The sequence below is a fragment of the Haplochromis burtoni genome, unplaced genomic scaffold (assembly GCF_018398535.1).
Source record: "Haplochromis burtoni strain Fernald_Lab_line unplaced genomic scaffold, NCSU_Asbu1 Contig_71, whole genome shotgun sequence".
Classification (NCBI taxonomy): Eukaryota; Metazoa; Chordata; class Actinopteri; order Cichliformes; family Cichlidae; genus Haplochromis; species Haplochromis burtoni.
Window position 1 is genome coordinate 2,227,025 of NW_024582432.1, and position 22,956 is coordinate 2,249,980.

At 41.1% G+C, this 22,956-nt stretch overlaps 1 protein-coding gene across 1 annotated transcript in view; it reads left to right on the top strand.

Moving 5' to 3' along the window:
• The window catches only part of dnah9 (dynein, axonemal, heavy chain 9), a 183,886-nt gene that overhangs the window by 128,167 nt on the left and 32,763 nt on the right, over positions 1–22,956 (top strand). Inside the window, exons 64-73 of the mRNA XM_005923750.3 lie at positions 2,038–2,202; positions 3,388–3,528; positions 4,893–5,063; positions 5,242–5,364; positions 10,049–10,242; positions 12,010–12,158; positions 14,210–14,337; positions 18,047–18,274; positions 20,843–21,034; positions 21,163–21,354. Of these exons, the coding sequence (XP_005923812.1) occupies positions 2,038–2,202; positions 3,388–3,528; positions 4,893–5,063; positions 5,242–5,364; positions 10,049–10,242; positions 12,010–12,158; positions 14,210–14,337; positions 18,047–18,274; positions 20,843–21,034; positions 21,163–21,354 (1,683 nt within the window). The remainder of the gene's footprint in view (positions 1–2,037; positions 2,203–3,387; positions 3,529–4,892; positions 5,064–5,241; positions 5,365–10,048; positions 10,243–12,009; positions 12,159–14,209; positions 14,338–18,046; positions 18,275–20,842; positions 21,035–21,162; positions 21,355–22,956) is intronic.

Below are 22,956 nucleotides of genomic sequence, written 5' to 3' on the forward strand. Positions count from 1 at the left end.
TATTTTAAGCCTTATGCCCCCTCAGCAATATCCAATCGAGAAGAAATAAAGTTTGATTTAATGAAGCTTGTTTAATTAGCATTTCACTGAGATTGGAGGATGACAAAAAAAAACAAGATCTAGAGCTCACTTATCATTTTAATTAACGCTGAAAGTTGAAGGTGGGTGGTGGTTGGGGTGAGGGTGGGGGTGAGCTGTTGCTGGCTGTGTTCACTCCCGAACCCCCTCCTATCAAAACGTGGCCGACAGAATGAAGTGCTGAATGGCTCTTTGTTGTCAGTAAACAACCCGGAGTGATAACAATCATCAGATTGATGAGGGAGTGCAAATTGGCTGTACCTGTTTATATTCTTCGAATGACTCTGTGCCATTATACCTTTAATGAGGTTAGCGTTGCTACTGAGCCGTAAGATGGCTGCTGGGTGAAAGCGCTCTCATTTAAGCAAAGCCAAAGATGGAGCTAAGGAGCTTAAAATGTCAAGTTGCCTTTTTGGAGAGTGCACAGGGGGATGAGTCTACAACCTTTTACCACAATAACTACGTCGTCTGGTCCTCCCTAAGCACATGCAAGTGTGTTTGTGTGCACATGTGCATGCTTGCGTATTCGCTCCAGCGCAGGCCTTTTGGTATTAATGAGAGCTAAAATGCTCCACTTCTTAAATTACCTTAACAGGGCTGCTCGCTGGCTCTCGCTAATCATTTGCCTAAAAAAATGATAGATGTAATATCTTATTTTAATCCCAATTAGAGTGTTCTGCTGACTGGTTAATTGTTTGTTTTTCCAAAGCAAGGGTAATTACAAGTACAATGTGCCAGAGGAAAGCTAATCGTTAAAAACTGACTCATTACTGGATCCAGTTGGGAATGTTTTAGCTTGGATAGCTTTTCCCCGCAAGAGCAGAGAGTGCAGGCAAGTAGAAGGTCACAGTTGAGTCACTCCAGTTAAATGTCTACCACTCAAACCAGGCTTTTTTCTTTTCTTTTCCAACCACACACATGTCAGGTTTTTCCTTAAAATGCCACGATTCATTCTCTGTGTGCAACTTTTCTGCTACAGAGTTGGTAATAACATACAATTTAAAGCATCTGGGATTCAACAAAACAGAGGCTCAATTAGTTCTAACAATGGTGTGAAATACCTCTCATCACAGCAGTAGGAAATACTGTCATAAAGAGAACAATTAAGCATTGTGATCTCTTAAACTATCTGCTCCCCTGGCGTGATCGAAGCCAAGTACGTCTTTTGTCATGTGTGAGTTTTGCCAGAGGGAGGAGGAACAGTTCCACCCCCACCCCATCAGCATCTTCTGTGATTACACGTGGGCAGAAACAGCACTGCCAGAAACGTATTACCAGCCGCCTGTCAGGGACCACGCCACTCAAAAAACCCCTGTGCTATTATCCGTCCCCGACAACCCTCCAAGTAGGCAAATCTCACAACAGCCCACCCTCCCGTAATTACAACAATTCAAAGGTCGCAGAGGCTTCTATTAAGGGAAACTTCAATAAAGCAAAGTCATTAACGGGCAGAAACAAGGAGCTGCAACAGAATATAATGAAGGACAGGGCAGGATGAAGCTCTGTCTACTTTGTTCTCCTGTCAAACACCAGGCTTTGAAAAAAAGTGAAAGTTTCTCTCAGGTAATTTTTTTAAGCCAAAACCAAAAAAAAAAAGAAAAACCTGCTAGATTGAAAGCTTTGTTAGAAGACGGACTGCTCTAATGCATTTGGGGAGGTAATAACCCCATTATTGCACTGCATGATGCCTGCATTGGTACATAATTGTAAACACGGCATCTCGTAAAAGCTCATTCAGAAAAGATGTGTGTGTAATTCCTCATCAAAGCGCCCTCCCATCTTATTCAAATCGACGGCCTCATCACACCAAGGGTTAGGTGACTCTGAAAAAGTTTGATGTCGGCAACCAAACAGAAGCTGGTTAATCCATCCCAGAAAACCCCCTCCATGTGTCCGGACAACTGATGCAGACTGTATTGATTAGTTCTGTCTTTGAGGTTCTTTTTTTTCTGTTTAAAGTTTGACCTGACGAAGCAACAGAACGACTTTAAGATTACTCTGAAGACGTTGGAGGACAACCTGCTATCCCGTTTGTCTTCAGCTTCAGGAAATTTCCTCAGTGACACGGAGCTGGTGGAAAACTTGGAGACAACCAAACGCACAGCTGCTGAGATCGAAGAAAAGGTTTTTGTCTTCTATTTGCTTTAATCTTTTCTCACACTTTAGATCACAGCCTTCAAGTGACAGTGTTACTACTGACTGCAAGCTCTCGTTAGAGCACTTACCATTGACACCATCTGAAGTCTTCCTCTTTTCCTACTGCCTGGCAACTCCATCTTCAACATCCCTTGTCCACTATCCCTCCTCTGCTCACGTTCAAACCACCTCAACATTGGCTGTCTAACTGTTCAACCTAAATTGTTCCTCTCATGTACTCATTTCTAATCTTGTTCATCCTGCTTGCTCCTAATAAAACTCCTAATATCTTCAACTCTGCCGCGTCGGCCTCCTGTCAGTGCCGCTGTCTCCATGCATAATAGCAGTTCTCACTACCATCTTGTAAAACTTCTCTTTTGCTCTTGCTCCTTCCTTCTGTTGCAAATCACACCTGAAACTTGTGTACTCTCTTCTTCACATCTCTTGTGCACTCTCTGTACTTGACCCATGTAGTCTGTCTTGCTTCTGTTAGATTGTCATTCAAACAGAAGCATACCTCCACCTCCCCAGGTTCCATTTCATCTATGAACATCATAGTCCACAGAGCATGTTGCCTGATTGCATCTGCCAACCTGTCTCTGCACACTTTTGCATCAGTGCAGTTTGTTTCTAATGTTATCCTAAATGAAACGTAGAATGCAGTATCCTTTTTAGACTGTACTTCTTCAATAATACCCATTTGCAGGTGCAGAATAACTGTCACCTAAAGTGTTGCCATACTCTCAGCTCTGCTTCCCTTGCTTTGTTTCTTTATTTCTTGTGGTCAGATTACAAGATCACATCAGCTCAGCGTATGATGTCTGCCAAAGATGAATTAGTTTAGAGCACTTCTTAAAAGCTCTGTGTTTTTTTTTATCTTAGAGTGTGCCTTCTGTCTGTGAGGAGATGAGTGCTTCCTTTGCAGATGTTCATCCTTAACATAATTGCACAGGCGTTTGCTGGTTATTAAAACAAAAAAAAAGCATGATTGTCATGATCCACAGAATGTGAGGACATTTTGAAGCGTGAAATTGCAACAGGACTGTTCTTCACTGGAGTATGTTTTATTGGATTGTGCACAAGTTCATCATTAACTGATTGATGGACTTTGAGTATATCCACGTCTGTGCTGATGTATATGAGTGTGATTCCGTTTGAACTACTTTACTGCAGGTAAAAGAAGCCAAGGTGACAGAGACCAAAATCAATGAGGCTCGAGAGCACTTCCGACCAGCAGCAGCACGGGCTTCCTTATTGTACTTCACAATGAACGACCTCAATAAAATCCACCCCATGTATCAGTTCTCTCTAAAGGTACCCTGTCTATTGACCCACCATGTTACCGACCCTTGTCATGGGCCCCCAGTGAGACCCTTCTTTACACTCACTTCTCTGTTGTTTCCCTCCTCCTTCCATTTGCTCACCGTGTTTTATGCTCTTTGCCCTGCTTTTATTGTGTTTGTGGCTCCCTAATGTGGTTATGTAGAGCATAATGTCTTTCATATTGTCAGCCAGGCAGTGCTGAGAGAAGGCAGCCTGAGATATTGTTTGCAATCTCTTCCGACTCCGCAGGTAGTTGCCTCGGTCCGTCTTATTTCCCAACATAATAAAATGAAAACGCATTCAGTGTTTATGTACCTTTGACCTTGTGAATGAAATGAAATACATTATAATATGTGTTCTGTATACAACCTCAGAGCTAAGTGTGAATCTGCTAAATGAACAGAAATGACAGCACATTTCCTACAGTGAAAGAGGACAATTATTGTATTTCTGTGGTAATAAGTTATTTTACAGTCGCTGCAAAAAGTGCAAACAAACTGTTTCTCCAGTACTTCAAACTCTGCATGGTTCAGTATGTTGAAGGATCACAGTATGACGTGATATTGGAATCAGAAGTCAGATCCAGTCCAGCAACAATTATTAGAAAGTTAGAAAAGCTCCCTAAAACAATGAACGTCCCCTAGTGCTATAGGCTCAGGTTGCTGTGCGATCACAATGCACTGAGAACCTTTCACTCCTTATGTGGTATATGTTTATGTGCTATTTCTGCATGTTATTAACTGTCTACTCTCACTTTGCTTTGTCCTTGTCTCTCTATGATTTTTTTTTGCCTCTTTGGTATTTATCTGGTTGTTGGGTTTTTCTAGCTAATACTTTAGGGTCTTTACCTTATAGCAAAAAGAGCTTTGAGCTGTAATTAAAAAATTGGAGCTCTGTAGCACAGATGACCAGATTTTGAAAACATCCTACTTATTAATGAGGTCCATTGCAAAAGATTTTTATTTTGTTTATTTTTGTGTTTAGAAATAATTTAAAATTGTCTATGTCCATTAAAGTTTTTCATTCAAGCTTACCACATTGATAAAATATTTATGCATACATAAACGTTGTAATCAATTACAGCTGTCGGCTTTCCTTATAGAGCCAAAGTAGTATTGATCAGTTCATTCTTAGAACACTGCATCATATCCATCAAGTCAGCTGTAAATGAAAAGACTGATGATATCTAATTTATACTTAAAGATCAGTATGAACACAACCCAATTGCTGGGTTATCATTTGCTTTATTGGATTACCTTATGAGTTTGTATCTAACAGTACTGTTATTCTTGTGCTTTTAACACTTTGATGTCAGACACTGTTTCTGTATTGTACCTGCTCCTGTGCGTCCTCAGGCGTTTAGTGTGGTCTTCCAGAAAGCGGTTCTGAAGGCTGAGCCTGCAGAAGGTCTAAAGCAGCGGGTGTCCAACCTAATTGACAGCATCACCTCCTCAGTCTTCCAGTACACCACCAGAGGCCTATTTGAGTGTGACAAGCTCACATACATCGCTCAGCTCGCTTTCCAGGTAGGAAGGTGCATCCGGTTTCATCCTCTGCATGGTTTGTTTTTGAGCACACGTTTGCTGCTGAACAGGCTTCTCCGGAGACCGGCGGCCCTGTTTGGGTTTAATCAAGTAGAAAGGAGATGTGCTCTGTACCGAAAACGCATCATTGTAAAGTTATTCCTGTTTGTTTTGTGCCCAGATACTCCTGATGAATAAAGATATAAACCCTGTAGAGCTAGACTTCCTCCTGAGGTACCCTGTCCAACCAGGTGTAACATCACCAGTGGAGTTCCTATCTAACCACTCCTGGGGGGGGATCAAGGTATGAAAAGAGGCAGTGTGAAAGGGCACAACTCGATCTTTTTTTCACAGTCCCTGAGCAAACCAGAGATATGTGATGTTGTGTCTTAAAGTAACTGTCCCAACACACACACACACACACACACACACACACACACACACACACACACACACACACACACACACACACACAAAATGGCTAAACTTCCTGTGTCAAAGATTTCCTCCACCTCTCTGAGTTAACTGTCCCTCATTTTCAACCATTTTTTAAAATTAAAAACACGTTGTGTGTAACATGTATAGTTGGGGAAATAATTATTTGATCTAATGCTGAATTTGTACGTTTGCTCACTTACAAGAAAATCAACAATCTCTAATTTTTATGGTAGTTTTGTTTAAATGAAGATAGAAGGATCTCAACCATAAATCAGGAAAAAACACATTACACAAAAATTAGAAACTGACTACTCTATGACCCATCCAGAAGTCTGGTTCCCACAGATTGCCTGTGCGCCCATGTGGTTCACAGATTACAATCAATCACAGATACTCCTGATCTGAACTTCTTATGTGTATAAAGCACACCTGTCCACAGAATCATTTTCTTCCATTCCAACCTCTCCACCATCATGGTCAAGACCAAAGAGCTGTCGAAGGACATCAAGGACAAGACTGTAGATCTGCACAAGGCTGGAATAGGGTACTAGAGCATCAGCAAGAAGCTTTGTGAGAGGCTGTTGGTGCAATTATTCAAAAATGAAAGAAATACAATATATGATATGCATCAATCTTCCATGGAGTGTGGATGATCACAAGAAAGGTGGTGGATCAGCCCCAAACATGGGAGGAGCTTGTTAATGATCTGAAGGCAGTTGGGACCACAGTCGCTAAGAACACTATTGGTAACACACGCTGTAAGTTATTGAAATTTTGCATTGGCCTCAAGGTCCCCTGGCTTAAGGCACATATACAGACCCGTCTGGGATCAAATAATTATTTCCCCAAGTATATACCATTATAACATTAACACACAGAGAGAAATATAGTTATATATGGATACATATTTGATTCATCAGTGTGTTCTTATTCAGACTCGCATCAAAGGTAATTTTTTTTCACTTACGAACACTTTTGTTCTGTTTCTCAGAAATAATTAAGCCCAGTCCCAGACTTTAACCTTTTTTCCGTAGCTATCTTCATGGTTTTGTTTTTTGTGTTTTTCAGTCTTTTCAGTCTGTGGCTAAGAAACGTGCTGACTTTGCATTATATGAAACTCTTGTAAAATTGGAGGTCCTTGATGAAAACAAGTTTGTGTTTTTACTAGTAATCATTATCATTCTGTGTTTGTAGGGAGCCCTGTAATGTTTGATGGCCCAAAGATATTTAAAAGCAATTTTGATTTTCAGAACCTTTCGGTCACTACTTGTTGAAAAGCCTGGAGGATTCCTGGAATACGCGCTGATGGATTGCACCCTTAGTTGTGCAGCCTATACTCAGTCCTTTCTTGGACTCCTTAAATGCCCGTGTGACAACATCTGACCATATTTTTCCATCTATATTTTGTTTTCTTTGCTTTTTCCGCTACGTTACTAAAATTACAAAATTTCATTCATAGTCTGTAATCACCCTAATATGTTTTCATTTTCCAGTATGATTTTTACTACTCGAAAAAGTGGTTGCAGCTCAACTGCCTTTACACCTGGTTAATAATAACACCTACGAGAGATTTCAATCTGGTTTTCGCTCATGTCACAGTACAGAAACTGCTTTACTTAAAGTCACTAACGATCTTCTTATCGGAGCTGACTCTGGTCTTCTCACCATTCTCGTCCTTTTATATCTGAGTTCAGCCTTCGACACTATTTCTCACTCTGTACTTCTAAGCAGACTTTCCTCTCTCGCATCTCTGACACACCCCTCGCCTGGTTTCAATCATATCTCCTTGACCGTTCCCAGTTTATTCAACTAAGATCATTCCGCTCTCGTCTATTCCCCGTCACCTCTGGTGTACCTCAAGGCTCAGTTTTAGGCCCTCTTCATAATATACATCCTCCCTCTAGGTACCATTTTCTGCAAAGTTGATCTTCAGTTTCACTGTTTTGCTGATGACACCCAGTTATATCTCTCTTGCAAACCTGATTCCTCCCTCCCACCTTCTTCCCTTTCAGAATGTCTATCCGAGTTAAAATCCTGGTTTACCTCTAATCTAAAGCTCAATGAGGATAAAACTGAGATCCTCCTTATTGGCACCAAATCCAACCTTTTGAAGGTGAACCATTTCTAACTCACCATCGATAACTCCACAGTTCTCCCTTCTCCGCAGGTTAAGAGCCTTGGTGTCATCCTAGACAGTTCACTTTCCTATAAATCTCACATCAATAATCTCACCCGTTCTGCCTACTTTCATCTACGTAACATTAACAGATTGCTTCCTTCTCTTTCCACCCAGTCTACGTCCATTCTTGTCCACAGTCTTGTTACCTCCCGTATTGACTACTGCAATTCTCTTCTGCATGGTCTCCCCCAAAAATCCCTCCATAAGCTTCAACTGGTTCAGAACTCTGCTGCTTGCATTATCACCAGAACCCCCTCCTACCAGCACATCACCCCTGTTCTTCAGGAACTTCACTGGCTCCCTGTGAAATTCCAGATAATATTCAAACTTTCAACAGTAGAAACCTTCTTGGCTGTAGGTCTGTGAAGGGTCTCCGTCATTGAGGTCATCGTAGTCTAAGGAGCTTGGAAAGAAAAATGTCTGGACTTCTTTAAGTTGCTTGAAGACCTTTTACCTCTCATCCGAGAAGCTTCTTCAGTTCTAAGGTCAAATGGTGGAGACTCCCAGATTTAAGCCCTATAGGAATGTCCCCCCAAGAGGGACATGGACCCCCTAATGATCCTTTACCTAATCACATGAGCCAAGGTGTGAAAATGGGAGTAGGTCACAATAGGTCTTTTGATCTCTGGAAATCACATGATAGGGTTTTTAAATAAATATATTATTTATTTCTCTTAAAATAAATATTTTTTCACTCCTTGGCTCACGTGATTAGGTAGAGGATCATTAGGGGGGTCCATGTCCCTTTTGGGGGGAAAGTCTGGGAGTCTCCACCATTTGACCTTAGAACTGAAGAAGCTTCTCGGATGAGAGGTGAAACGTCTTCAAGCAACTTAAAGAAGCCCAGATGCTTTTCTTTCCAAGCTCCTTAGAGCTTCTTGGCTGTAATGGTACAAAGCTGCACTGTGAAGTGTGAATTTGATGAATTCATCAAAATGAGCTGTTCTTTCAGAAAGCTAGAGCTCCGTCTTGAACTTCATAAAGATGCAATAACTTGTAGATCAGCCCTATTTTTAGAATCCCATCCTATATGGTGAAATCTCTAAAAGATAATAAAAAATAATTCACCTCTATTTCTTTCTAAATTTTGTTGTCCTCCACCTTGTCATCTGCGAGATTCAAGGCTAATATCTTCCGGTTCCTTTATCGGCTCCACACAGTGCGCAGTATGTACAGTGGATTTTCCCAACAAGTAAGCACTAAAGTGAATGCACATAATTGGAGTGTATATCTCTGTATCACCCAAAACTCCAGTCTGACAGCATGCAGTCTCCAGGGTCCCACTGTGCTCTGTGACCCCGCTAGATTCTAACACTGAAGGGTGCTAGAAGAAAAACTCAGTCTCTCTGTTTGTGTCTCAGAGAACGCAGTGCTGTGGACAGCAGAGGTTTCTTATCTTGTCAGATGAGTTTAACAGCAAAGTAAACCCTAACTGCAGCATGTCTTTTAGCCCCTCGTGCTCATGAATATTTCACTCTATATCGCCTTCAATATTAACTTAACCTAAAACCCCTCTGAGGATTAAGAGATGGCCTTTCTGTAACTGCTCTCAACCTGCTGTGGATGTTTAAGTCCCTGCTAATCAAATTCTGTCACTTGATTTTTCTTATCGTAGTTGGAAACATAATCAGTTGGAAAGATTTAAAGGAGGATAACGTCCTCTGATTGCTTGCCCCAGTTGATGATATTAGCAGAGCTGGAATCCCTCGGGACCCAGTGTTTCTCATTACACTGGGGCTGATCGGTCGCCAACCACCTGTAGTAATTAAACTGAGTCACAGTGAAGGTGATGTGTGCCGAGCCGCTCCTTCTCACTCTGCTCTATGTCTTCCCCTCATGGCTTGTGTCGAGGGGTTGGTTTCATAGAGTGACACGGGATGTTTTTGCCTTGACACCTTGTATTCTGTGTCTCTGCTGAGAGAAGATTTCAGCATCCTGCTCATAGTTTGCACAGTGCGGGAGACAGCAGAGCTGCTTGAGGCTGCACTGCGTGACACTGCTGTTCTCTGCAGATGAGATGAGGTGTCTGTCATCTGGGGCATCACAATGAAGCCCTCACTGGTTCTGCAAGAGATGCATATTTAGTGCTCCCCTACCCCCTGTCCCGTTATGAAAGCTTTGTGTTTACTCAGCATTTCTGTTTGAATAAATATTATTTATAAGGACATGAGGAAAGATAAGCATTCTGTTTTTTATGACTCTCCATATTTTGCAAACAGACTCTCTTTTTTTTTTTTTTTACCTGTGCATTGTGAAAAATATCTCTGGTCAAGAACTTTAATGTGTATCATTGATCGCAGTGCAGCAGCTCTTATAACAACATGCACTATGTTTCACTCCACAAATCCTATTTCTTTTCCAAAACCTCCAGGCTCTTTGCTCCATGGAGGAGTTCAGAAACCTGGACAGAGACATTGAAGGCTCAGCCAAACGCTGGAAGAAGTTTGTAGAGTCCGAGTGTCCGGAAAAAGAGAAATTCCCACAGGAATGGAAGAGCAAAAGCTCACTCCAGAGACTGTGCATTATGAGAGCCCTGAGGCCTGACCGCATGACGTACGCTGTCAGGTAAGAGGTGGTATCATTTCCCTTTGCTCTGTGATCTGTGAAAGCTCCTACTTGACCTGTTCTGGTTACTGAAAAGGTAAAAAAGTTGAACAACAGAACCTTTGGCTTCTATCCTGAGATGACAGTTGACTGAGTCACACAGATTTTCAGGGACAATCATCAAACCTAAGTATTAAAAGAGAATGTCTGTGTCCACTTGTACCAAATCCAGACCCCAGTTACACTCTGAATTAACATACATTAGGTGTGAGATGCAGTATTTTAGTTCTATTAAGATGCCTGTGTCTGTGGGGTTTCTTAGATATTAGGCTTTGGAAATATTAATTAAACAGATTATGTGGTTTTTTGTTTGGTCTGAAGGGCATTAATGGCTCCGAAACAAACATTTCACAAGTTCGATTTCTAATAAACTGGGCACAAATCCCTCCAGTATGTGAGTGAAATTTTAACCAGAAGGCTAAAAGTGGGGAATTAAAGCTGACTCATCTAATGATTGTGATTTAAAGTGCATATTACGAGTCTTATGAAGATTGTGCTTGGTTTAATCTGTGTCCGTAGTTCTTTAGCGAGAGGAGGAACTGAGTCATTTTGCTCAGTTCATTACGCAGATTCATACCTGTAGCCAATAACTATGTAGCTTGTTCATATTTTTTATAAGCAATGCGATTACATTAATTTTGAAATGAATAAGTGAACAGCTAGATCACTACTCATAATACATTATAATGCAGTTTATCACTCTTGGTAATTTGTTAAGACTGGCAGTATAATAACCAGCACCACATTGCAATTGAAAATCTCAGAGTTCATGAATTTGTTTTTAATGTGCTGCAGCTTTAGATGGTTAAAACCCAGACTGATTACAAAATATGGATGTAGCTTTTAGATCAGAAAACTAAAGCCAGTATGTGTCAGTGCATTCCACTTTGCTTGCTGTATGACCCCATTAAACTCTTTCCTTATGAGATTATGCACTTGGTTGGTAGTTTCATGTCATTCTAAAGACAAAATGATGGGAAATTTGTAAACTGTGCTCTTTATTAGTGTCAGAATTTAAGATAAAGCAGGGTGTGATCATTGGCTAATGTCTTGATATTGACAGATCATTAATTATTCAGCATGCTGTGTCACACAGTTTCATAGTTAGTTCTACCCTGCACTCACAATGTCGGGTTTTAAAAAATATGAGATGGATGACATCATGTTGGCTTTCCAAGGTGGAGACCAAAAGAGAGCTAAAAGTAGAGCAAATGGTGGAGTTTAGAACTGCAAAGGTCTCCACATCAGGAAATTCTTGGAGTTGTGGTCAATGCGCAACAGCTGGACAACTTATTGGCACACTGCAGAACAAATACACAGAATTCACATTTTGCTGCTTTCTGTGTTTTCATTTCTTCACTATCGGTTCTGCACATGTATGTTTGTATTTTCAGAAACCTTAAGTGGAGGCGGAACTAAGGTTATAGGACAAAATACAACATATGTACAAAATATATTTTGTTAAAAAGTGAATTCTTGATTTATTTAAGACTGTGATTTGGTTGAAACTGAAGCAAGAAAAGCATAATGTTTGAAAGACCAAAGCATTTAATCCGGAGAGGGTGAAAAGAGCTACTGACAGCTGAGTCGTGACTAGAGTTTATAGTTTTGAAGCAGCTGTCTGTCTAATGCACTGTAATACAGACAATTCCGGTTCTTCAAGTTCTTCAGCTTGTTGTCAAAGATAATAAAGTCTTAAGGAGAACTGAGTCACACTCTCCCTTACAGAGACTTTGTAGAGGAGAAACTGGGAAGCAAGTATGTGATTGGCAGATCACTGGACTTTGCCGTCTCCTTTGAAGAGTCAGGTCCAGCTACGCCCATGTTCTTCATCCTCTCTCCCGGAGTTGACCCTTTGAAGGATGTGGAAAAACATGGTAAGGCTTCTGCTTGTTTTATCTTTAAAAAAAGCTTTTAAATCCTGCTTAAAAGTGTGTTCAGGACTTTTATAAGAGCGAACACATTGCCAGTATATCGTTTCTTTTAGCTGTGTAGGGTTTTGGGTTAGTTATTAAAAGGAAATGCCTTGTCTACCTGCATGCATGATTTCATTTTAGTTCTGTTGCATAGGATTATCAGTCAGAACAACACATTTGTAATGTGTATCTGCTGTAATATCAGCCATCACTGCCGATGCACAACCAGCTCTGGATAGACTGAAAGGATTATACTAAAGGTCAGAAATATGTGAGATGACACCACTGGTGTATTAGGGGCAACAGAAAGTAAATGTCATTGGTTTTAGAGTTACTTTACATTCCTTTATGAATAATGGGTGGCGAGATGATTTTTACTAGAATTATGGAAAAAGTTGAAGCTTTTGTACTGACCTAGGCATTAATTCAGTTTTTGGGTATTTGAAATCAGCTGTATGAAATATTCAGATTGCAGGAATTGTTTCAATTAACTGGAACAGATTTCCTCATTATTTCTCTTCTACCCAAGCATATGCATCGGCATTTTTGCATTCAAGTAATGAATGATTTGTTAGGGTTTTTGTTGTTTTGTTTGTTTTGCCTTACTTGGGTTTCAGTTTCTCCTTTGTCGTCCTTTTATCCTCGGATTAATTTATCACACAGACCCATTTCAGCATGTTCAAGTGTTGGTTTATGCCCAACACACTGCATTATTTGTGACTATTTTTAGATGCTTCATTTTTATAGGCATCGCCAGGTGATTAAATCAACCATGGAGCTACTATAGGCTCTGAAACCCCCTGTAAAATCCTCCATCCTCTCCTAATACCATACCAAATAGCACTCCTGCTGAAATTGCCTCTAAGGGCTCTGATTATTGATTAGCAACACCCTCATCCTGACCATAGCCAATCACATCAAAGTTAAAGGTAACCAGCTGCTCCTGTGCTGATGAAAAGCAGCAGAACATGTTTTTTCCCCATTATATTTGTGTCTGTGGGGTTTCTTAGATATTAGGCTTTGGTAAGATTTTCATTAGACAGATTATGTGATTTTTGTTTGGTCTGAAGCGCACTAATGGCTCCGAAACAAACATTTCACAAGTTTGATTTCTAACAAACTGAGCACAAATCACTCCAGTGTTTGTGTGAAATTTTAACCAGAAGGCTTAAAGTGGGGAACTAAAGCTGACTCATCTAATGATTAGGATTTAAAGTGCATATTAGTTAGTTTAGCCTGTGTCCAAGGCATGGATAGTGCTTTAGCCAGAGGAGGAGATATTGTGGAATTGAGTCATTTTATTCAGTTCATTACACAGATTCATATCCAATAACTATGTAGCTTGTTCATATTTTTCTAAGCTATGCAGTTAGATTACATTTGAATAAGTGAGCAACTAGATCACTACTCTTAATACTGATTATAATACCGTTTATCACACTTAGTGATTTGTGACGATTAGTGTAAAATGACTCCCACCTAAGAACCATTTGTGACGCTCAGTCATAGACTGTACATTTAAAAATGGACTTCACCCACTGTTTTTCACTGTGTTTCTGTTTTTGTGTTTCTGTTTTCTGTGTTTCTTTTTTCTGTGCGAGGTTCTGTGTGAAATTTTGATTTTCAAACTGATCGCTCTTAGTTTTGCAACATTTAGCCTCAATTAGCATAGATTGGAACTAAAAGAGACATCTAGCATTACTTTTAAGAGGAGACTAATAAGATATTAAACATATAAATAACACAGTTTGATTAACTGTTAAAGAAATAAGCCAAGAAAGTAATAAACAGAGCTTGGTCTGTACCATTATTTTGCTAATCTAGGCTAAGCACATTTCAGAGCTACCTCTCTGTAGTGCAGAGAGGTAGTAAAGATGCAGATGGATGCTAAATGGAGTTTAATAGACTAGCAAATAGCGGTCCAGTTCAATAGACTGCATTTATCATTTTAGTCTTTGCAACTGTTTCTGCAACCAAAGTTTTATTGAAACAATTACTTTTTTTTCTTTCAGGGAGGAAGCTGGGCTACACATTTGACAACAAAAACCTTCATAATGTCTCTCTGGGTCAAGGTCAGGAAGTTATAGCTGAACAAGCCCTCAACTTGGCAGCTAAAAACGGCCATTGGGTCATATTACAGGTACAGCAAATATACTTTTGAAATAGGGACTGTGATGTTATTTGTAAATATGAGTATCAACACAAATTCAGTGAGTTCACACTCCAACCAATATGTTTTCTGAAGATTATTGCAACAATCATATCAAGTAGATCCAATTATACTTTGTGGTGTTTGAACACTAACACAAAAGGTATAAAATGACAATTCATTATAATTGTTAGAACATTTTGTCTTTCACTGAGTTGTCCCATGTGGTAACCCCATCCACATCACATCAAACGTGCCAAATTACAAAAAAAATATGTCTGTTATCAAATGTAATATATACAATGCTGTAGGCACTCGGAAAACTGAAACAAACACTCTTTGGAAATTGAATACAGGGTTCATTTATGTCAAGGATTTTCTATTCCAGGGGTGATTTTATGTGGCATTTCCTTTATCTGTACGTGTTCTGAATGAGGCACATTATCACTTTGTTTTTCATTGCATACTCAGTGGGATGTTTGCTTTCCTCCAAGGTTCGTCTCTGTGGAAAAGCGAATTTAATTTTTGAAGGAAATTTCCTAACTGAAAGGGCCACGGCATTATACAGTACAATATCTACAGCCACGGTGTCTGTTCTCCTCTTATCTGGAGGGCAAGGCTGGCTTTTGCATTTTAAGTGGAAACCTTGGTGGAATTCTAATGTGAAGTATCGACAGATATGAACCACAGACCAGGCACTGTGGGACACCCATTTCTTTTAATTCACACAGCTTGTTGGATTTCAAAAAAAAAGAGAGAAGGTTGCGACAGCATCACTCTCCTCTCCAGACCCAGGATAGCACAGACAAGCAGTTGTTTAATTACCTTTGCATAAGAATCCCGATCGATACGCTTAAAAAGGCCTTGTCCCCCTGGCAACAAACCTCCTACTCGCTTTATCTGTCTGTTTGTCTGCCTACCAAGTGCCACCCCTATGGTACTGGCCAGGGAGGGAAAGAAAAAAAAGGGGAGGGGAAGGGAGGGGAGGGGAGGTAACATATTCCCATCTATCTCCTGCTTAAACCATCCGTATCTTCTCCATCTTCTCTTTTCTATTCCTCTGCCCACTCTCTCATTCTGTGAAGTAACTTTGATACTTTGGTTTTATCATTTTCTCCACCACATCTAACATCCTATCAATCCTCCCACTTTTCCTGCTAACCTGCTATCTCTTCATTCCCCCTCTTTGACCTTCTTGTCTCAGTTCTCCTCCTACCTATTCACCACTCCACCTTTATTAAGCCTGGCTCCATCAGTCCAGGATCATGTTAATGGCAGATTCCCTTTTGCTGCTGGGTAATTATATTGGAGAGCAGCATCTTCTTTTCAGATGGGCACAAGAGACAAAATAGCAGAAACTTCAAAGCAGTCCAATGCATTTGGTGGGAGTATGTGTTTGCAGATTGGAGTTGAAGATCTCACATTGGCCAGGAGGCCAAAATCGAGTGGCCAGAACTTGCTGGTCTGTTTCAAATGCCACTGTTAATCTTAAAACCACCCATTTTGAGCTAGTGACAGAAAAACGTCTCTGGAGGGCAGACAGTTGGATGAAACGATTTCATCACGATGTCCTCCCCTCACTTCTGAAAGAACTGATTCATAAATCCCACAATGACAAATTTCTCATATTACAGTCATGAAGTCTTACAAAGATGGCAATAAATAAAAAACAATTACAGCTACATTTAGAATATGATGCATGCATGTTTTTTTAAGTTAAGGGTGACACATCTAAAGTGACATTTTGTAGTCTTTACAATACAGTGGTAAACTGGAAGGAGCTGCTGGCTGCAGAAGGGTTTTTTCCGGTGAATATTGCACCTTCAAAGATTTCATAGATAGAAATCTATGTCTAGAAATTGATCATTTTTTTCAGTAGTTATGGGTATACAGATCCTGTACGATGACAAATTCTTATAAGGTTTAACATGCAGCTTTAATTGTCCTGCAGGAAAAAGGCAGCATAATAACATTTGTGTCAGGTGAAATAAGTACATTTGCAGGAATTCTCATTCTGCAAGTTGTGGACATATCACATGACCTCTACAAATTACTCTACAGTGTATAATAGCAGTGGCATAAAAATAGACCATTTATGAACCTTTAAAGACCTCCAAACCCTACACTAAATAAATATGTATCTTTCGGCATGGTGGATGTATGCTTTTATTTTTAAATTTAGTCTCAAGGGCGTGTCATGCTGTCAGTGCCTGCAGTGTGTCGACAGTCCTGCTTGTCCCTCCATCCTGTTCACGATGTTCCAGTGTCACTCAGAGTCTGCTGTGATACCGCAGGGCCGCCTCCTCAGTGTGGAGCCCGGCAGTGCTGCAGCTCCTTGACCAACAGGTTTTTTGGGTTTTTTTACGTGTAAAATAGAAAGATTATGTGTGGGCACCTGCTCGTGTTTCTATTTGCTTGTCTGTGAGCCAGCGTGTGCAGTTGGACGTGCCATTGTGCCTTCCCTCAGGTTGTGTTTGGTAGCAATGCATCAAAGACCTTGCCAGTGGTGTCTTCTAATGGGTTTTGGATTCAACTTTTATATTATTATGTAAATAGGTGACTCTCTGATGTAGTATCAGCGTAGTCATCGCCAGTGCTGGGAGGCCCTTATCGAGAAGACGTTGAGGGAACAAAAAATGTCGCACCTGAAAGTTAATTAAAAAGCCATAAAAACGCGTCTGCCCCTCTGTCTTGTTTGTTTGTCTGTCGGCCTCTTCGCCCCCTTCCTTTCCCCTTGCAGCCAGAGGATGAATGGTTTCATTACAGTGACAAGTTCTGAGGCAGTCTCTCACTTCTTCTGTTGGCTCTCTTTATTGGCAAACTATTTACATGCCAAGAGGAAAGGTTGTACTCTGGCTTGATGAAAAAGTGCTTGAATTTAGACTTTTAATTTGTATACCATTCATTATTCTCTAAGGCACTGAGAAGAAAACTAGCTTATCCCCTTCTCAGCTCCTTCTGGACACTCTTGCTCACAGAATGTAAAAGTTTCTTCTCCTGTATTTTTCAATGACTCCCCCTAAAATCGACGTTCCGCTCCCTTCTGTGTCCCATCGTTTGGAAACTTCAGCCATCGTAAGGAAGATTAAATGTGGAGTGCAAAGGGAAATGAGAAAGTAAAGAGGCTTATGAATTAATGACTGGAGTTATTAGTGCTGTAATTAGATTTAGGGAATGGGCAGTGCTGCGTGGTGAGATCTGGGGGGTTTGGCTGACTCCTTATCATTCACGGGATATCCTGTAAGTGTCAGGACAGTTGAGATGGAAAATTGAGCTCATCCATGCTTGTGTGATAGTACAAGTCAGCCCTGCTGCCCGCACCGCACCGAGCGATGATATTGCAGAAACGTCATGGTAAAGTAAAGCCAGAGAACGGTCGTTTAATGTCAGCAACCTAGAAATGGGTTTCATGTGCTATGTACCATTTAATTTGGTGCCACATCAAAGTCACGGTGAAGCGAGAGGAATATGAAACATTTTAATTGGTCCTTTTGCTAGTTGTTATTACAACAAATATACATAAATAGGCAATATTTGATGCATTAGCATCAAGCAGAGTATTAAAGTATTGTGTGCACTCCATTAAAGCCCAGACTTTTGTAGTCTTCACCTCCGTGTAGACTGCGTTTTCTACACTTAAAAAAGCAAAATTGATTTGCATAAAAATGAGCCAGATTAACAGCAAGCTTTGCCCTTGTAGAACATCCACCTCGTGGCTCGTTGGCTGGGCACCCTTGAGAAACTTCTGGAGCAGTACGGAGATGGAAGCCATGAAAATTTCAGAGTGTTTATTAGTGCGGAGCCCTCATCAACCCGCGAGGGCCACATCATCCCCCAGGGTATCCTGGAGACCTCCATCAAGATCACCAATGAACCACCTACTGGCATGCACGCAAACCTGCACAAGGCCCTCGACAACTTCAACCAGGTAACACACTTACAGGTTTAATACCTGCTCTACCTTTATTACCTACATACGCTTCACCACTGGAAAGCAACTTAGCACAATATGGTTACATTGTGTGTAATTATGTGAAATCTTCTTTAGCTTCTTTTTCTATGAACTTTTATTTCAGAAGCAGCAGACTGTGGTTTTAAGCATAGTTACCCTAAAAATCCACACTTACAGCAGAGAAACAAAGGTAGTAGCTAAAGGAAGGCTAGATAAGACTAATGTTGGTCTAGGGCAGCTGGATGTGCCAATTAAAATTGGACTGATTCTTATATAGCACTTTATACAACATACCACATTCACCCAATCACTTTCTTCTAAGCTTTTAGTGCTTCCAAGCTAACATTAATACTCCGATGGATGCATCGGAGAGCAGCTTGGGGTTAGTATCTTGCCCAAAGATACTTGGCATGCAGACTGGAGGAGCTAGGGATCAAACCGCTAACCTTACGATCAGTAGATGACCTGCTCTACCTCCTGAGATACAGCCACCCCAAATGTAGACCTGTTTAACTTTACTTCAGCTAAATAAGCATACATGATAAGAATGAAATGAATGAAGAAAGATTCCTTTGTGCTGTGTCTGGAATGATTTAAAGTGCTGCATCGTAATACTGTGTTTTTAATGTGAGTATTTCTGGCTTAAATCTGGGTCGTAAACCAGTAGAGAGAAAGAAAATGTGATTTGATTGAAACTTGGCAAAGAAAGCTGAGAGATCTGTGACCATTTTATTAATTAACCTTTTAGTTACACCCGCTAGTGCAGCATGAGGTTACAACTAAAGAAAAGAAAGCTATTTTTTTGTAGCAGTTCAAGTGCCTGTTCCACTGGATCTTAATAGGCTATTCTTTTGAGGATTCTCTTTATTCTCTAGGATTTTACATGCTACCTACCTCTGAATGCTCATTTTCCTTTTAGCTGTGAGTGGCAGTTGAAACAAAACATGTCAGTTCCCGATTTCTCATCAAGTTGCCAATTTGCAGAAGTCTTGCAGCGAGCAGATGGCAGCTTCACCTTTCACTCACCCTGGAATTGCTTCTGACCTGAAGAGGACAGATGTGATCATTGCACATGCTAACGCTAAAAGTTTGGTTACATTCTGCTGTGAGAAAGAGGGATTACTTGAGGACAGACCTCAGCAAAGTCTATTTGCTGATGTTTGTGTGAGTTATTGGAACACATCCAGACAATATCACTTTCCCAGACTATTCTCCAGCCCCAGAGTTAGAATGGATCAGGGTGCTACAGTGGCCTCTCCTAGCTTTACTTTACCTTATCAGTTCTTAGTCTCTATCTAAGCTTTACCATTACCTCTGTGCTTTGCTGCTAATGCATCTTCCTTTGCACCATTACCTGAGTGCTCAGTTTCCTCCCGGTCCATTTCCATGATCCTTAGTTTGTCGATGTGTATCTGTCTGATAAGAGCATCATGCTTGTGAGCCCTGCCTTATGCAGAGCTACAGGGAGGTCCACTGAGGGAAGGATGAGAGAATATTCCAATCATGTGTACTCAGTGAAAGTTAATCAATATTTGGCTAACTCTCAGTAATGGCCCATCTACACGGCAAAAGGCAGAGAAGTGACATTTCTTTTCTTTTGGTCTATTCGCTGGCAAATGCATACAGCATCACAGCTTTTAAACAGCTTCTGCTAGAGTAGTAATATCAGCATGGTGGTACAACTAAGCTGTTGTGAATTTACTGTTTGTCTAAGCTAATCATTTAAATGATGAAATCATTTTAACAGTATCAGACTACACAGCTTTTTCAGACTCTTGCATACCCAGATGTTAATCTTGAAACTGTTGTCAAATCATAAATATCAAAGTTTGTGTTCCCTTGCATGTGCGAGGGCTTCGACATGTGTTTATGCGTCTTTGTCTCTCTGCGATCGGACAGCATGCCGATTTTCTCCAGTCCACGGGTCATGAATAGAGGGGCTATGCATCTCTTTCAGCTGTGTTGAGCAGAGGAGTACCATACAGAATACTAACTAAATCTCCAAAAGGGTGTGTGCATGTGTGTGTGTTTGTGAGTGTGGTAGTCAGCCTGCGCTCTGCTTGTGCAATCTACACGTGCATCGTCAGAGTCAGCTCCCCTGGGCACTGCAGTAGCGGAAGCGAAAAGGCCTTCACCGTAGCACTCGGTGACACATGTTAGAATAAAGAGAATTTAGCCTTCCTATTTCCATAGGGGTTATTGGCAAGCTTATTTAACTATCTCTCCCCCCTGAGATTACAGTGCCATTTATGTCCACTTTTTTATTTGCCTGTCTTGAATAATGAGCCCATGAGATAGTTGAAGGCTGAAAGCGCTTGACAAGTTGTGACAATTAAAAAAGGGAATCTCATCGTTGGTTTTATTGCCATCTAGTCTTCTCATTGTCTGTCTTTTACCATGAAGCACTGCTGGGATCTGACAAAATATTGCAGATCACAGGGCTACCTGCCACAACTTTTTACCTGTAACATGCAGATATAACTCCAGTGCGAACAGTTCGAGATGCCCTTTGAACATGCCGCTTTTTGTTCTTTTGCGTTTCAGGATACGCTGGAAATGTGCGCAAGGGAGAATGAGTTTAAGAGTATTTTGTTTGCCCTTTGCTACTTCCATGCGGTGGTGGCAGAGAGGAGGAAATTTGGTCCTCAAGGTTGGAACAGATCATACCCCTTTAACACCGGAGACCTCACCATTTCTGTCAACGTCCTCTACAACTATCTGGAGGCAAATCCAAAGGTACACATGTTTCTTTACAAAGCCTGCTGTTTGTTATCTTAATTGGAAATCCGAACACGGGTGACCTCAGCTAAACACCAAAGGCCACTTTCCAGCAAAACAACATCCCCGTGCTCTGTAATCCCCAGGTGCCGTACGATGATTTGCGCTACCTATTCGGTGAGATCATGTATGGTGGTCACATCACAGACGACTGGGACCGGCGTCTGTGTCGCACATACCTGGAGGAGTTTGTTAAATCCGAGATGATGGAGGGGGAGCTGTACCTAGCACCTGGTTTCCCCTTGCCTGGAAACATGGACTACAACAGCTACCACCAGGTGAGGCAGATAAGACTGGACTCATTTAGGCCATGAAACATTAAATAAAGATAATGTAGCCACAAAAAGGACACGACAGAAAATTAAAAGCAGAAGCTCCTAGTGGAATCAGCCATGTAAAAGCATAGTATCTCCCACTTACAGTGCAAGAAAAATATTAAGATTGTATTCTTCAATGTGTCCCCAAGGGGCGTCTATGTGGCCTCCAGTAAATTAATGGTGGATTAATGTGGCCATAACTGAATTACTGTAATTAAAAGGTTTTCACCATCATTATTCCCCATGTACAGTGTGGAGTAGTACAATCCAATGCTAAATCAATAACAATAAAATGCTTCCCATATGGGTCCCTGGGACATAACAGATTGTTGTTTGAGTTACATAAATATTTCTCTGAGGTGGAGCTGCTCTGTGGGTGGAAACTGTTTGCCAGTAAGTCTAACTGGCAAAGTTAAATGTGAGCAAACCAAGAAGGAAAATTCATCAAACATAAAATGTATGCAAGTCAGAATAAATAAAACCAGTTGGGTCATTGAGCTTACAGTATAAAGCAGGTTTCCAAACAACAAAATAGTAAAATAAGAAAACAGTCGGTGACAGCAGCTACAGCTGTGTGCGCTAGACTTTGGGAAAATAGCATTTTGTAGGGTTTTTGTCAGTAATTGCAGCTCCTGTAAAAGAACACAATATGAATGGATGTCCTTCAAGCATGCCTTTGATGATGGTAGTATTAATTTGACCATCAGTCTGTTCCCAGCACTTATTTCTCAAACCTCTGTGGCTTCAGTAGAGGATAGGCTGTTCATGTGTTGCTTAAATGATCCAAGATCCACTGGGTAATCTGCATTCAACTAATGCTGAGCCAGTTTATTTGGTTCTTTAAAGCCATGGGAAAATTGGATTTGAATCCAATAATTCGAGGTGACTGCACAGTCTGGTGGTCACTGACTACTGGAAACACAATAATACTGGAATGTCACGGCGGGGTGCGCCGGTGTGTAATGGAAACAGGACCCAAAAGTAGATGAGGACGAGGAGTTGAGGTTTGAACAGAAAAAGTGATCCTTTATTAGATGACGGCAGAGGTAAACCAGGAAACCAAAGTAAACTGACAAGACACTAAGAAACAAAATACTAAACGGTACTGAGACCAAAAACTATAACTATGACTGAGGTGGAAATAACAGACGAAAACTAGACCTATGACTGAGGTGAGGAAAACAGACGACCCGACAATGAAACAAAACCAAAAACAAAGCACCAGAAGCATACAGGCCAAAAACAACAAGGGCACAAGAGTCCGAGACCCAGCTTCAGGAGGACATTCCGGGGGTCGACAGCAAAACAACAGTCCAAAAGTTCGGGAGGCCGACCAGGAGGCCAACGGTCCAGCAGCCCAAAATCCATGAGCTCAGGGGGCCGACCCGGAGGTCGAGAGCACAGCAAGTCAGAGGTCAAAGGTTCAGGGGGCCGACCCGGAGGTCGAGAGCACCACAGGTCACAGTTCAACAGCTCAGGCGGCCGACCCCGATGGCAACGATGTCCAGCTAACGGCCCGGAAAGCGGCCGGCGATACCAAGAGGCAAAACGCGGCTCGGGCGG